This window comes from Notechis scutatus, chromosome 1 (assembly GCF_049901735.1).
Source record: "Notechis scutatus isolate UNSWTSFEM ecotype Mainland chromosome 1, rNotScu1.2, whole genome shotgun sequence".
In the NCBI taxonomy this organism is placed as follows: domain Eukaryota; kingdom Metazoa; phylum Chordata; class Lepidosauria; order Squamata; family Elapidae; genus Notechis; species Notechis scutatus.
This window is the reverse complement of record NC_142009.1, coordinates 133896839-133913052: the sequence shown is the minus strand read 5'-3', so window position 1 is coordinate 133913052 and position 16214 is coordinate 133896839. Positions and strand designations below refer to the sequence as shown.

General features: G+C 37.3%; 1 protein-coding gene across 1 annotated transcript in view; it reads left to right on the top strand.

Moving 5' to 3' along the window:
• MTO1 (mitochondrial tRNA translation optimization 1) overlaps positions 1-16214 on the top strand; it is a 20523-nt gene extending 4309 nt beyond the window's left edge. The window contains exons 3-12 of the mRNA XM_026674325.2: positions 611-728; positions 2286-2575; positions 3838-3950; positions 5191-5381; positions 5647-5777; positions 11747-11951; positions 12060-12231; positions 14234-14352; positions 14812-14969; positions 15916-16214. Of these exons, the coding sequence (XP_026530110.1) occupies positions 611-728; positions 2286-2575; positions 3838-3950; positions 5191-5381; positions 5647-5777; positions 11747-11951; positions 12060-12231; positions 14234-14352; positions 14812-14969; positions 15916-16095 (1677 nt within the window). The 3' untranslated portion in view covers positions 16096-16214. The remainder of the gene's footprint in view (positions 1-610; positions 729-2285; positions 2576-3837; positions 3951-5190; positions 5382-5646; positions 5778-11746; positions 11952-12059; positions 12232-14233; positions 14353-14811; positions 14970-15915) is intronic.

Sequence of the window (16214 nt, the reverse complement as noted above, 5' to 3'; positions counted from 1 at the left end):
GCAAAAGTCGTCTTATACGCCGGCAAATACGGTACTTGATGCAGCTGCTGGGAATTTGCTTCTCAATCTTCCAAGTGTGCATGTACATGCACAGAAAACAGCTCTGCCACAATTGCCACCAAAGCATAGTGAACAATACCGCTTCCAGCTGCAAGTGCAGAAGGAAGCTTTTCTTGTTTCATGAAATATCCTTTTGGATGGTTTGCACGGCTTTATTAAATGTTGCTGGTTAACTGTAAATAGTTGTAAATCTTTAGGAAAGGGCAATAAGACATCTAACAAAATCTAATACATTTTGCTTAGCCAATGGATAATAATAAATTTAATAAAGTCATGTCGTGTGGAAAATTCCTCAGTGCAGTAGAGGTATCATTAACAACAACAACAACAACAAAAGGTCTATTTACCAGTAGTAAAGTAGATTTGGAATCTGAATTTTTACCCAATGGTAAAACTCAAAGAGATATCCTTAAGATGGAAAGGTTCCTTGCTAGTACTTGTAAGGTTTTTCTTTTTTTTCTTTTTCTTTTTTCACCTTTTTATTATACACAAGATTGTAAGGTTTTTCTTGACCAAGTGAGGTGTTCAATTCTTTTTCCTTTCCCAGTAGAAAGAAATTCTGCAAACCCCACTACTGACCACTTGTGAAGCCTCAGTGGAAGATCTGCTGCTGACAGTACCAGAGCCAAATCATCCTGGCAAATCTTCAGTCAGTGGAGTAATTCTGGGTTAGTATTGGAAGAAAGGATTCCATCCATCTGCACTGAGAATAATTGCTGTGGAAATCTGTTTCCAGGGTCTGGAGAAGCCTAGTTGCTGCCAGTGATAATTGATGCATAAGGTTCTCATGACTAGGACTTCTTTGTAAAGTAATCTATAAGAAAATCTGTCTCCTTTCATTTGCATCAAAACTTGGTGGCAAGTAGGATTTGGTTTAGAAATTAGCTCAGTTAACTGTAGAAGTAGTTTTGCTTATTTCTCAGTCGATGTAAAGAGAATGAGAAAACTTTTAAGATATCTTAAAATTTTTGACCCAGAAGGTTTCTGGTTCTTCACACCTTGACTCAGATTTCTGCTTCTTAGAGTAGCAGTTTGATAGTGATCTCTTCTGGGCAGTTGCTAGGCTAAAGTGAAAAAAAATATAATGCCACCTTCTGGCTATATAGTAAATGAATTAGTGTGGAAGGGTATTAAGAGAAAGACAGTTTCATTAATAAGAGATTGGAAAACTATCTTGTATTTCAAATCGTAGAATGCAGGTGATCAATGAATGGAACAAACAAAAAAATCCAACAAACATATTAAAGTAAATATAGGGACTCTGGCAAGTCACATAATGCCATTGAACTTTTACCAATAAGGGTAAGCTGTTTTTGTTGCTGTCTCAAAGGAGCTTTGTTAAAGGGGCAACTGGTTTTTTTTTTTGAATATGTTTAGCTTCTCATCCAAAAAGCTTCTTCAGCTCTTCTTCAGCTATTTTTGTGTTGCTTTTTCTAAGTATTAAGACAGCTTCCCTGGAGATTTGATTCAAATTGAGCGAAATATTCTTAAATTATGCAGAGACAAAAATAATTATAGTACACAAAAAATGAACTTCAGTTCTAACAAGACATTTTTTTTCTATTCCAGCCTTCAGTCAAATTTCCTTTTTTGATTTGTAAATAGTCCTTGCTTAACACTCACATTTGGGACTGGTAACTCTGCTGTTAAGTGGCAAGGTCATTAAACAAGAAATCATTAACTGCAATGAACTTAATACCCATGGACCTTAAGCGAGTCAGCTGCAGTTGTTAGGTGAGACATCATGTGACCATGCAACCTTGCAATTTTACTGCTAGGTGCTTTTTTGGTTCTGCTTATCAGAAGCTAGTGGTAAATGTGACTGCAAGAAATTCAAAGATTCTTTCTCTTATGCAGTAATACATCAGATTGACCTTGAAAAATATTCTAGATTGTCCTTGAAAAATATTCACATTTTTACAAGGCTTTTTGACTCAGGATAGTAAATTGTTTTATTTTGGACTTTGTGATTTAGTTCAATGTGTGACTCTTTGATATCCATAAAAGATCAATGCATAGGTTTTATTTTCAAATAGAGCAGACTTGGAGTGCCTAAATTAATATCCTTCAGATATCTGTAATTTTCTTTTCTTTTCAAAATGTTAGCTATCTGTATTGATCCAAATCTGCTTGCCTGGAAAACTGTAGATGCTTACAATTTTCTACTATCAGGGCAGAAATTGGTATGATACATGGTCTGTTTCATTTTCCTTTTCCATCCTCAGAAGATGGAACAAAAATCCATTCTGGGAGTGTCATTCTGACTACAGGGACATTTCTGAGAGGAATGGTTCTAATCGGATTGGAAATGCATCCTGCGGGGCGAATGGGAGACCAGCCCTCCGTTGGCCTGGCTCAGACACTGGAGAAGACTGGATTTACCATGGGGAGACTCAAGACCGGAACTCCTCCACGGTTGCTGAGAGACTCCATTGATTTCACTCATCTTCAGAAACATGAGGCAGATAACCCTCCTGTGCCATTCAGTTTCCTCAGTGAAGCTGTGTGGATTAAGGTGGGCCAGAAAATGCTGGGAAGTGCATGTGTATCCAGACAGTCCTGGTCTTTTCTAGCATGTGAAAAGACATGGCTGTTTTCATATGAAAGGGGTTTGAATGGCTAGGGGGTTTCATAAAAGAACCCCTCCTAAATCAGGGCCAAAGCCCATCTAATACAGCATTTAGTGACAGTTCTCAAGAGAATATCTCCATGCAGGATGTATGGGTTACAGTTCCCTTCCCTTCTTGTCTGTTTCTATATGTGGGGTGGAGGGATCTGAAAATGGTATTTCTCTATAGCTCTGTTAGGAATTGCTAAGATTTACAGGAGCTGTTTCTCTAAAGCTTCATTGATGCTTTATATATACAAAAAAAAAAAAAAAATCCTAACTTTTCAGGTGCCAGGTTTTACTAAGTGTTTGAATGGTATTCTCACATCACCTTCTAAAAACTGGTGGGTAGAAATAGCATAAATTAAGTTCATTATAATATATCGAGTAGTTTAATGAAATGGGAAGATTATTTGGTAATACTATTTGCTAATAGTATTAAAAAAAAGTATTTGTAAAAGTATACAGTAGTGCATGAAGGCTTCCCCAGCTGATACAAGATTTCTCCCTTCCTTCCTTCCTTCCTTCCTTCCTTCCTTCCTTCCTTCCTTCCTTCCTTCCTTCCTTCCTTCCTTCACATTCCCTAAATCTTTTCTACAAATCCTTCAATTTTGCAGGGAACATGCAGGAGAGGGGGAATCTCTATCCAATAGATCAGAGTTCCCCAACCTTTCTGGCTTTGCGCACCAGCCAGGAGAGGGGATTGTTCATGCGAGCGGCCAGCAAGTGCACATGTGCATGCAGCTCCATTTGTGCGAGCATGCCGCTCATGCAAATGGAGCGTGTGTACACACACTTGCCCACTGCTTGGACAAGTGGGGATGTGCATGCGCGCTTGCCTGCTGTTTCTGTAGGCCAGTTGCAAACAGCACAGAAGTTGAGGACCCCTGCAATAGATCCCAGTTTGTGATGAGTGTATTTAACTGAAAGTTTATTGAGCAAAGAATAATTTTAAAAATGGATCACCATTGGAAAGAACTAGATGCTCAGTTTTCTGAAATTTGATTATTCTAATGACCAGCAACATTTTGCATTAGCTGGCGTAGCAATTCTAATTAACTTTTGATATTTTTTTTCCGGTGGGTGGAATGCAAAGTCGACCTAGTGTATATTTGGCATGTATAGAAATTATTTAATGCACTCACCAAATCCTGACAATTCTTTGACAGCCAGAAGATCAGTTGCCCTGTTATTTGACCCACACCAACGCTGAGGTAGAGCAGCTCATCCATGAGAATCTTTACCTGAGCAATCACATCAAAGAAACAGTAAAAGGACCCCGGTGAGTCTCTGTTACATTTCTTCATGTGTGAAGTGCTGGGCTCAGCAACTTTTCCAAATGGCAAGCACTGTCATATGGTTTTGTATAGCGTTGTAGAAATCAAAAGTAGGTTTTAAACATGTGTTATAAAATTTTATTTTTAAAAACGAGTGCTAGTCAGCATATGATGTGATAGCCCTTTGGGAATAAAGATGGTGCTTATTTTCAGTTTCTTTCAAGAAATTAATATGTATTGGTTGTTTGTTCAGTCTGAGAGTTACTGCTGTTTTCTGTTACTATTTTAACATTTTTACTATACTATAAGCCACGTAGAATTGGTGTAATGTGTCGTGTCTTCTTCATCTGAGGTTGTATTTACCTTCTTTTAACAACTGCTAAGGACCAGATGATATTTATTATGTCCTGATATGTAAAACCACAGTACTCAAAGAGGGTGTACATTTTTTTCACAACTGTATATTGGATGCCCTCTAGTGATACCATAGATGCCATATTCCCAGTATTAACACTAATTTCTGTGATACTCGGCAGATTATAATAAGCCCTAAAGTAAAATAAGAGATAAACATAGATGCCGAGAAGCTTAAAATCTAAATTTCAGTCCGTGCAGCCAAAAGGAAAAATAGCTGTCAAGGAAAAAGAGGCACAAATGCAACTGCATTATACTGAGTCATGATTTCTACAGTTTCCTCTCCTCTTGTTGAAGGCTTTTGAGCAGGATGCCAGGAGCTGCATTCCCAAAACTAAATGATACCACAACTATCATTTAATATACCTTTAATCATAGTTTTAATATCCTAATAATATTTAAAGGTTATCATTAAATCCCCTTGAATTTAAACTACTTTCTCCTAAAGTTACAATTAAACATTATATTTTTGATGCCAGCTTTCGAACTGACTTGGTGTTCTGCTCAAAAGGCTTTTAGCATTATGCATCCCTGTATTAGAAGCTGAGGTATTCACCATAAAGATGAGGTACAAGGACTATTACAGTCCCTCCCAGGCCTTTCAGATGTGTGAGTGAAGGCCCTGTGGGTTTCATGGAGTTGTTTCTTTTTTCTGTTTTCATCTGTTTTCTGTTATCCTAGGTATCTATTTTGTTGTTGTTTCACATTGTGTTTTTTATGTTTTTACTTGAGATCTGCCTAGAGTCATTGGGAATTGGGTGGCATACAGATGAATAGGTTAGTTTCCTGATGGTGTCAACATTCTGATTTAGCTATCTGTCCTGTATCTAGATACTGCCCCTCCCTTGAGTCTAAAGTTCTACGTTTTCCGAATCGCCAGCATCAGGTCTGGCTGGAGCCTGAAGGTCTGGATTCTGATGTCGTGTACCCACAAGGAATATCCCTGACCCTGCCCTCTGAGATCCAGGAAAAAATCATCAGTCTTATCAAAGGCTTGGAACATGCTAAGATGGTTCAGCCAGGTGAGATGTTGGAAGAAGGTCAGGTTTTTGGGTAAGCAGTTTATGATTTGGAAAACCATGTTATTTCCTATATCCTCCCACTCATTTTATCTGTTCATTGTGGAGGCATCTTTTCCTCCTTTCAGAGAAATGGTGCACTAATCAATCTGCACTTCGGCACATTGTTCAGCACCAGTAGAAATACTTAACAGCCAGATTTGTAGAGTTAATGTTTTCTATGTGCATTTGATGAACATTGTTCACAAAACTATTTTATCCATACCAGGCTATGGAGTTCAGTATGATTATCTGGATCCACGTCAGCTGAGCGCCTCCCTGGAATCTCGGCTGGTGCAGCGGCTGTTCTTTGCAGGACAGATCAATGGCACGACAGGCTATGAGGAAGCTGCAGCCCAGGTGGGTGACTTGAGAAAAGCATGCAGGAAGTGGACCAAGATTCAGAGTCAGCATCTGCAATACTAATTGCATCAGTGACATTTAGCCACAAGAGACTTTACTAGTTCCTTTAGATTAAACGGTTCTTCCTCATTCTTTTTTTTTTTTTAAAAAAACAAGTTTTATTAATTTTCAAAACACACAAGTCATCATTATCCATTACATATTTAAACCTTTTCCATTATAAACTTAACAAGTAAGATAAACTATAATTCTGTTTTTAAACCATTTCCATATAAACATACAAAAACCTCTTATCCAATTTCTCTTTATTTCTCTTTACTCTTATTCAATTTCTATTACTTTATTATTTCATCTATTTCTTTCTGACGGTGGGTGGAATAGTTACCATATATTTCATGTATAGAAATTTCTAATGCATTCACCAAATCCTGACAATTCTTTGACAGCCAGAAGATCAGTTGCCCTGTTATTTGACCCACACCAACGCTTGAGGTAGAGCAGCTCATCCATGAGAATCTTTACCTGAGCAATCACATCAAAGAAACAGTAAAAGGACCCGGTGAGTCTCTGTTACATTTCTTCATGTGTGAAGTGCTGGGCTCAGCAACTTTCCAAATGGCAAGCACTGTCATATGGTTTTGTATAGCGTTGTAGAAATCAAAAGTAGGTTTTAAACATGTGTTATAAAATTTTATTTTTTTAAACGAGTGCTAGTCAGCATATGATGTGATAGCCCTTTGGGAATAAAGATGGTGCTTATTTTCAGTTTCTTTCAAGAAATTAATATGTATTGGTTGGTTGTTCAGTCTGAGAGTTACTGCTGTTTTCTGTTACTATTTTAACATTTTTACTATACTATAAGCCACGTAGAATTGGTGTAATGTGTCGTGTCTTCTTCATCTGAGGTTGTATTTACCTTCTTTTAACAACTGCTAAGGACCAGATGATATTTATTATGTCCTGATATGTAAAACCACAGTACTCAAAGAGGGTGTACATTTTTCACAACTGTATATTGGATGCCCTCTAGTGATACCATAGATGCCATATTCCCAGTATTAACACTAATTTCTGTGATACTCGGCAGATTATAATAAGCCCTAAAGTAAAATAAGAGATAAACATAGATGCCGAGAAGCTTAAAATCTAAATTTCAGTCCGTGCAGCCAAAAAGGAAAAATAGCTGTCAAGGAAAAAGAGGCACAAATGCAACTGCATTATACTGAGTCATGATTTCTACAGTTTCCTCTCCTCTTGTTGAAGGCTTTTGAGCAGGATGCCAGGAGCTGCATTCCCAAAACTAAATGATACCACAACTATCATTTAATATACCTTTAATCATAGTTTTAATATCCTAATAATATTTAAAGGTTATCATTAAATCCCCTTGAATTTAAACTACTTTCTCCTAAAGTTACAATTAAACATTATATTTTTTGATGCCAGCTTTGAACTGACTTGGTGTTCTGCTCAAAAGGCTTTTAGCATTATGCATCCCTGTATTAGAAGCTGAGGTATTCACCATAAAGATGAGGTACAAGGACTATTACAGTCCCTCCCAGGCCTTTCAGATGTGTGAGTGAAGGCCCTGTGGGTTTCATGGAGTTGTTTCTTTTTCTGTTTTCATCTGTTTTCTGTTATCCTAGGTATCTATTTTGTTGTTGTTTCACATTGTGTGTTTTTATGTTTTTACTTGAGATCTGCCTAGAGTCATTGGGAATTGGGTGGCATACAGATGAATAGGTTAGTTTCCTGATGGTGTCAACATTCTGATTTAGCTATCTGTCCTGTATCTAGATACTGCCCCTCCCTTGAGTCTAAAGTTCTACGTTTTCCGAATCGCCAGCATCAGGTCTGGCTGGAGCCTGAAGGTCTGGATTCTGATGTCGTGTACCCACAAGGAATATCCCTGACCCTGCCCTCTGAGATCCAGGAAAAAATCATCAGTCTTATCAAAGGCTTGGAACATGCTAAGATGGTTCAGCCAGGTGAGATGTTGGAAGAAGGTCAGGTTTTGGGTAAGCAGTTTATGATTTGGAAAACCATGTTATTTCCTATATCCTCCCACTCATTTTATCTGTTCATTGTGGAGGCATCTTTTCCTCCTTTCAGAGAAATGGTGCACTAATCAATCTGCACTTGGCACATTGTTCAGCACCAGTAGAAATACTTAACAGCCATATTTGTAGAGTTAATGTTTTCTATGTGCATTTGATGAACATTGTTCACAAAACTATTTTATCCATACCAGGCTATGGAGTTCAGTATGATTATCTGGATCCACGCCAGCTGAGCGCCTCCCTGGAATCTCGGCTGGTGCAGCGGCTGTTCTTTGCAGGACAGATCAATGGCACGACAGGCTATGAGGAAGCTGCAGCCCAGGTGGGTGACTTGAGAAAAGCATGCAGGAAGTGGACCAAGATTCAGAGTCAGCATCTGCAATACTAATTGCATCAGTGACATTTAGCCACAAGAGACTTTACTAGTTCCTTTAGATTAAACGGTTCTTCCTCATTCTTTTTTTTTTTTTTAAAAACAAGTTTTATTAATTTTCAAAACACACAAGTCATCATTATCCATTACATATTTAAACCTTTTCCATTATAAACTTAACAAGTAAGATAAACTATAATTCTGTTTTAAACCATTTCCATATAAACATACAAAAACCTCTTATCCAATTTCTCTTTATTTCTCTTTACTCTTATTCAATTTTATTATTATTATTTCATCTATTTCTTTCTGACTTAGTTACCATTATTCTCATTCTACATTTCTACAAGGTTTTATTAATTCTCCCCAGAAAAAAAAACATATACCCACAACACAAAAAACATAAAAAAATCTTTTGGAAAGTAACTTGGACCCAGGTATCTCTCTCTTCATGGACTTCAACTGTATTCATGCTCATCTTACATATCATTACTTATTTTATTTACCATTCTAAGTCTTCTATATTAACTTCTCTCCACATATTTCACTCTTCTTAATTCTATCTTAATTAATCATCTTAATTTGAGTCATTATATTTGTATCTTTTGTCCATTCTTTATTGTACCTTTGTCTCATTCCTTAAAAAAAAAAGAAATTTCTCCTGAAATCACTAATCAGAGTATGATGCCTTTCTATCTCCCCACTAAATTAATCAAGTTAATCTTTAAAATAACACCCAATACCCAATCCGATTTTGCTTGGTACATTCTATCTGAATAATACATCCAAAATAATTAAATACATAGTTAAACAATAAATCTAAATATTAAAAACAAATACTATAATAAAAATTTATAATAACATCAATACCATAATCTTATTAAACTCTTTAATTAATACTCAATACTAAACCTCCCCTCATATTATTAAATTTTAAAACCAATCATTATTAAACATTTCAACATTTTAATCTCTTATCAACTCTTAAGCCATTTAAGTTTTCTATTTCTAATACAATACTACAATATCATCTTATGTACCTTGCAAAATCTCTTTGAAGAAATTATATTTTATCCTTTATCCCTAAAAAGATTCCTTTTTTTCCCATTTAATTTCAAAACTTTGTAGCTTTTCTCCACCTTTTCCCTTTCTTTCTTCTCCCAACAAACCTTTCTACCCCCTTTCTTCTAGCCTCTGCCTTACTGGCTTCCCTTCTCTGTCGTATTCCTTTTCCCTTTTGTTTACTATCATTATATTGATTTTGCATCTTATTTTTCCCTTTCTTCAATGTTTTTTTAAATCTTAAGTCCTTTATTTCTCTTCCTTCCCTCTTCCTTCTTTCTTGGTCAAGTTCTGAGATTTATTAAAGATGGCTGCCTCTTCTTCTTCTGCTGTCTTCATCTGTTGTAATGTTTGTTGATAGTTAATAAGCGCCATTTCTAAAAAAAGGAAGGCTTCTTTCAAACCAGCTTTACCATTTTTTTGCTTGTTCATAATCTTTCTCAGTTCCTCAATAGAAAGAGCCATTATAAATCTTTTTCTTTTCTTTTTCCCTTCTTTTCTTCTTACAGCAACCAAAATATTCCAAAGGAAAGATAAAACAGTCCCAAAGTTATCAATCAGTCCAAACCAAGGCAGAGTTCTCACTTTCACCTCCTAGGGTAGTGTCAATCAGAAAAAAGAAAGTCCAAATCTGTTTCTTAAAATCTTATTGCAATATATTTTAGTCTTTCAATCCTTAAAGCATCTCCTCCAACAAAGTCTTAGCATACAGATATTTTTTTTTTAATCCTCTCTCTTCCCACTCATCGCTTAAAGCCAGTTTTCACCTAAAAAAATAGGTTTCTTAATATTCACTTTTATTCCATAGGAAGAGAGGGTAAGCTTTCCTTTCAGCACCATCAAACTGCCGCTTTTTTCCTCTTTTAGAAGGTATCATTCAGAAAGTCATACTTTTCAGGAATTTTGTTAAATATGTCTTAGAGTCCTAGGAACCAAGAAAACTTTCTCCTTCCAAACACTTTCTCCACTTCCTCCTGCGCATTCTTACCCGGCTGGCAGCTTCTTTGTGGCGGCCATTACGGACCGCCGCTGCACCGTCCTGGGAAAAGGGGTTCTGCCGGCCGGGAGGGGGTCTGCAACACCCCCAAACCCCTCTCCGGATCCCCCTACCTTCAGCTGCCCCTGCAGGCAGCTAGCTCCGTATCCGTCCGGATCGGAGCCCCAAAACGGCTAGCGCGGCAGGGATCGCACAGTCCGCGAATCCCTACCGCTCGCTGGCTCGACAAACCGGAGAAGTCCGGTTCTTCCTCATTCTTGTCAGGGCTTGCTTGAGACACACAACAATGACTTTTTCACACACCTTTGGAATGCATGTGATGAGGGAATGTACCCTTGTCCTAGAGGAAATCTGGGATTCTGGCTGCCATAGGTCCAGTCACTTGTCTTATCATAATATTCAAGAGGAAACATGCTTAACAAAGGAATATTTGGATTAAATACCAGAGTGCCCTTGAAGGGATAACAGAGATGAAGCCAGAAATCTGTGTTTTATTGTTTTGGAAAGCTGTATTAATATTAATAATGGCAGTGAAAACAATGAATTCTGGCTTAGACATTGAAAAAGAAGGGGAATGAACCATATTTTTCTGAATAAAAGGATGTTTGGTACTAAGCTCTTTATAAAGGAAAAGTTATACAAAAGAACAGCAATGTCACTGGACATGTGTCAGGTAATTATTTTGTTTGCACACAATTTGATACGTTAAGGGTTTTTCAAGTCAAAAGTTACTTAACCAGACATTAATGGCTTCATTTGCTAATATTTCAGTCCATTTTGCATTTAGAAAGCATATTAATTAGTGACAAAGTGAACCTGAGTTTCTGCACTCTGTTTTCATCATCTACATAGATGTTGGTCATTGCACCAGCTTTCCTCCCTTTAGGTCTTATTCTTACTCTAAACCATTCATCGTTTATGTTCTTTTAAGATTTTCAGTTTTTCTTTTGTTGGAATCCTTGGCTCATGTTTTTTTCCCCAGAAACTTTCCTAGGTCTTTCAATTTAATTCTCTCTAAGGCAGAGGTGGGGCATTTGTAAAGAATTGTGGCTTCAATTCCTGATCTGGTGTCTCTCCCCACCACTGATATGGAGATGTGACTAGACAGATTTAAACATTTTTAGACTATTGACTTACAGAGTCAGAGCATTAAAGACAAGGACAGAAGTGATTTGCCTCCTGTAGGCCTCTCACACCCATTCTCACACTTTGCTTCCTGAACTACTGAAGAAATTTTTTGTCATAGTTCAGTCTAATAGCTGCCAAACTTCTATGGGATGACCATGTGGCATTGGGGTCCCAAATAGGACATTGGAGAGCCATACTATGAATCATTGGCTGCCTCCTACTGCTGTACAGTTAAAGTAGCTCAAGTCCAAAACAGTGGGCAGAAGACCCATCAAACAGACCAGTAATGTTTGCTATCCAGCCATACTTTCCTTATAACTCCTTTTAACCCATGATCATCTTGCAGGGCCTTGTTGCTGGAATCAATGCAGGCTTGCGGATCCAGGGGAAGGCTCCTTTTATCATCAGTCGCACCGAGGGATACATTGGAGTTTTGATTGATGATCTTACCACTCTTGGCACCAAAGAGCCATACCGGATGTTCACTAGCCGGGCAGAGTTTCGGATGTCCCTGCGACCAGATAATGCTGATAGCAGGCTCACCTTCCGAGGTAGTCACTCCTTCAACATCTGTTTTAATACATTCCTCATTCTGTCCTCATCCAAGTGCCATTCTTTTCTTTTTTTCCTTTCTTTCTTTCTTTGGTGTATATTTCAAGGCTACCACGAAGCTGGCTGTGTGTCACAAAAGCGGTATGAACAAGCCTCTTTGATGAAAACAATGCTGGAAGAAGGAATGGAAGCACTGAAGTCTCTTCGGTTTGGCTATAAAAAGTGGCGGGAGCTCGTTCCAGAGGCCAGAATGAGTCGTCATCATAGTTTCCCTCGCAGGTTGTGGTTATTGTTTTGTTATTCTAGAGTTTTGCTTACCGAGACATAAAACCACTGTTGCATTCCATTTCTTATCTTTTACTGGAACAATCTAGTACGTGTATGGATTTTAAGAAGTTCTTTGAGTGCACAAAGCTGTCCTGTATCTTTGAAAACAAATACATTTTCTTCATCACTGATTTGAATGAGCACACATGCATGAGGAATTGAACATCGTTTAAAAGTTTAAGCTGCCCCATACATAGCCAAACCTTTCCGGGCATTTATAATAAAAGTCACTAAAAGATGCAATTTGGATAAAAATGCCAAACAGTAAAATGAAAAGTAAAATAAAAGCACACACAAACTAAGCATCAGAAAGGTGTTCGTTCCAATTCTTTAAAATGTGACTTAAAAGCCAATTAATAAGCCTGGGAAAAATACATGGGTCTTCATCTGGTTTTAAAATGATGTTTATTTGGGTGCTGTTTGAGCCTCTCTGGGGAGGACATTTTATACATGACATGCAACCACAGAGGAAGCCATCTTCCCTTGTATAGATCCACTTTACCTTTGGTGGGAAAATTTCAAGGAGAGCCCCCTTGGAAAATCTTAAGATCCTCAAGAGAAGACTCAATATGAAAGAAGGCCCTCCTTAAGTAACCTGGTCCTTAGTAAGATAGTAGAATCAGGGCCTGTGTGCTGATGACTTCAGTTAGATTAAGTAGCAACTACAGTAAGAAGTACTTTTTTATAGGAAAAATGGAATAATCTGCTGAAAGTTTGTGATTCAAATGTAATCAATTATTTAATCAAAATTTCAAAACAGAGAAAAAAGGCATTTGTTTCAAAATATTTTATTTTAGGAATCAATATTTTTAGGTAATATGCAAAATATGGAGTTAAGGGGCAATTTGAGAAAGTGACTAAAATAATCATGCATTTGTTGCCTGCATAAGTATACTTATGTAAACTTATACATAGGGTAAAACTGGATTTTGCCTAATTCCAGAAAATATTCTTCATCTAGTCAAAATATTTTTAATGTTAAAAAGTCAAAATAGTTTTAGGATTGAAGTCTTAATTATATCAACTTTTCTAAATAAGAAAATTTTTCCTTTGTAGATCTACTTTCGTTATTTATTTTTTAAGAAAATTTATATAACTGCCCCACTCACTCAGGATAACTCCAGGCAGTTTACAAAAATTATAGAATATAATTATAGAATTATATAGCCAAAGCTCTGCTACCCTGTGTTATTATTTTCTTATGTGAACATTTTTGTTTGTTTCAAGAGAGCAACCAATAAAATTCCATTGGGAGCCCTTAATTCCATGGAGAAGAATATATAAATGATGAGGATAAAATTGTACTGCCAATTTTACCCCTTTTATATGTATGTCATGTCCCATGTATGACACACAGGACAGAACTACTGCAATGGCACATTTCTTTCATAATTTTGACAAAAGTATTAGATATGCAGGGAGCTCTAATCTTTTCCTTTATGTAAATATCATTTGATTTTTTTTCAAATATAATATGCTCATTTCTGATAAATTTGCTGTTCCTAAGGTGTTTCATATAGTTCTTTTTCCTCAAGTTCTGATGTGTAGTTGCTTTTTAAATTTACTTGTTTATTTGCATCCTGCCTTTATTATTTGTACAAATAATTCAAGGTGGCGAACATATCCAACACATCTATTTTCACCACTACAACAACCCCATGAGGTAGGTTGGGGTGAAAGAAAAAGATTGGCCTAAAGCCACCCAGCCATTCATGACTAAGGTAGAGCTTAAATCCAAAGTCTCTGGCTTTCTAGCCTGGTGCCTTAATCACTAAACCAAATTGGCTCCCCATTTGTTAGTAGATTTTAAAAATGTTTTAGACCTATAATTCAAAATTCTATGGAAATAGAAATTAACTAAGTTTTTTTAAGTTGTAACCTGCCTTCCTGTGACAAATTTAGAGATTATTTTACTTCTTAATATGGTAATATCTTAATATCTTTTTGTGTGTAGTGCTCTAGAAATGTTCCAGAATCCAGAGGTCAGTATGGATGTTTTAGCTAGAATTCTCCCAGAATCCATGACAAAAATCACTGAGTGGAAATCGCTGGCAGAAAGGCTAAAAATAGAAGGTACGAAATATTTTAATGAGTGGGTACATAATTATAATAGTAATAGAATTTCTTTTGCAACAATTTAGCCCAAGACATAGGTAGTCAATTCTTGTCAAACTGAGGACACACTGAATTTCTGTGGAAAACAGATGCTGTAGAAAGAAAATGTTCGTTCCTTCTCTTCTGCAACGCAGAAGGAAATTAATGACATAAACTATGGAAAAAGTAAAATTGAATATATAATGGAATTATTTCCAGACCTTAAATTGTGGCATTGAAAAAAGCCAAGCTTACCCACATTACTTTTCTTTTGATGTTACTGCTCAAAAGGAATTTATTCTCCATTTACATTAAGGAATACATCAGAAATCCTAAGCAATTGTCAGAGTATACAGTTGAGGGTTGTTGTTTTTCTGTCCCCTATTTTTGTTCCTTCAATGATTCTTTTTTAATTATTTTCATGGCTTTTCCTACAAGCTGTTTATGGTTTGCATGTGGCCAATCAAAAGCTGGAAATAGAGGAAGTACGTCAAGATGAGGCTCTTCATTTACCTGAGGACCTGGATTATCTCACTATCGATGTATCTCTATCCCAGGAAGTGCGAGAGATACTGGATGCCCACCGCCCCCCAACGGTAAAGTACTGAAGGAGCCAGAAAGCTAAATGAATACTGTGTAAACAGCCAGTATTATATGTATCCTGGAAGAGTTAGAAATTTTCAAATGTGGTGTTATGTACAAGTAGACCTCAATCAATGACCTGTCTGCCTTTATTTGAAATAAATCAGGAGAAATAGATCTAAAGAAACTTACTTCCAATCTACTTCGTAGATGTTTCAGATATAATAGTTATCATGCCCACCATCCCAAATCGTTCATCTTGGTTACCTTCTTCCCATAAACACGCCCCTTTTTAAACAGTAAATCTGGACGTCACCAGTTCATTTTTATCCATTCTCGGCAAAAAAGACTATAAAGGGTTTTCCAGTCTTTTATAAAGGTAGTAATTGCTTCTTCTTGAATCAAACAGGTTGCTTTAACCATTTCTGTAAGCTCTGTCATTTTCATAATCCCTTTCTTTGGGTGTTTCTATAGTCTTCGTTTTTATGCATATAATACCCTCATGACAGGTTTTGTCGGACTATAAGATGCACTTTCCCCTCCAAAAAAGTGGGTGGAAATGTCTGTGTGTCTTATACAGCGAATATGGGCCCGTTTTTGGCCTCCCAAACCCTCTGCTCATCCCATTTTTGCCTTCCCCAGCATCCACAAGCACTCTGCAGGTCAAAAATGGGCCCGTTTTTGCCCTGCAGAGGCCTCCGTGAGGCCTGTTTCTGCCCTCCATGGTATTGAAGTCGAAAACGGGATGCGCGGAGGGATTGGGAGGCCAAAAAGGGGCCCGTTTTTGGCCTGCAGAGTGCTTCTGGATGCCGGGGAGGGCAAAAACGGGACGTGCGGAGGCAAAAATCTGTTCTTTTTTCATTTTCCTCCTCTGAACCTAGGTGTGTCTTATAGTCCAGTGCATCTTATAGTCCGAAAAATACATTATAAAACCTGCTCTTTTGCCTTCTCTGGTTTTAGATTGGCGCTATCAGCCGCATCCCTGGAGTTACACCAGCTGCTGTTTGTCATCTGCTGAAATTTGTGAAAGGCAACCATGGAAGAGGGGAGCAGATAGATAATTTATCTAGGACTGCTGAGCCACTATCTGCTGCAGAGGTGATGGGTCAAAGAAAGTTTGAAGCTGCTGGTTACAAATAGTACTTTTTGATCCAGAGCCACTGAACAGTGATGGATATTCCTGGTGCTTACAACTGTAAATCCATGCGTTTTAATTAATGTGTATATAATTTAATACATACACATCTATAACAATCTCA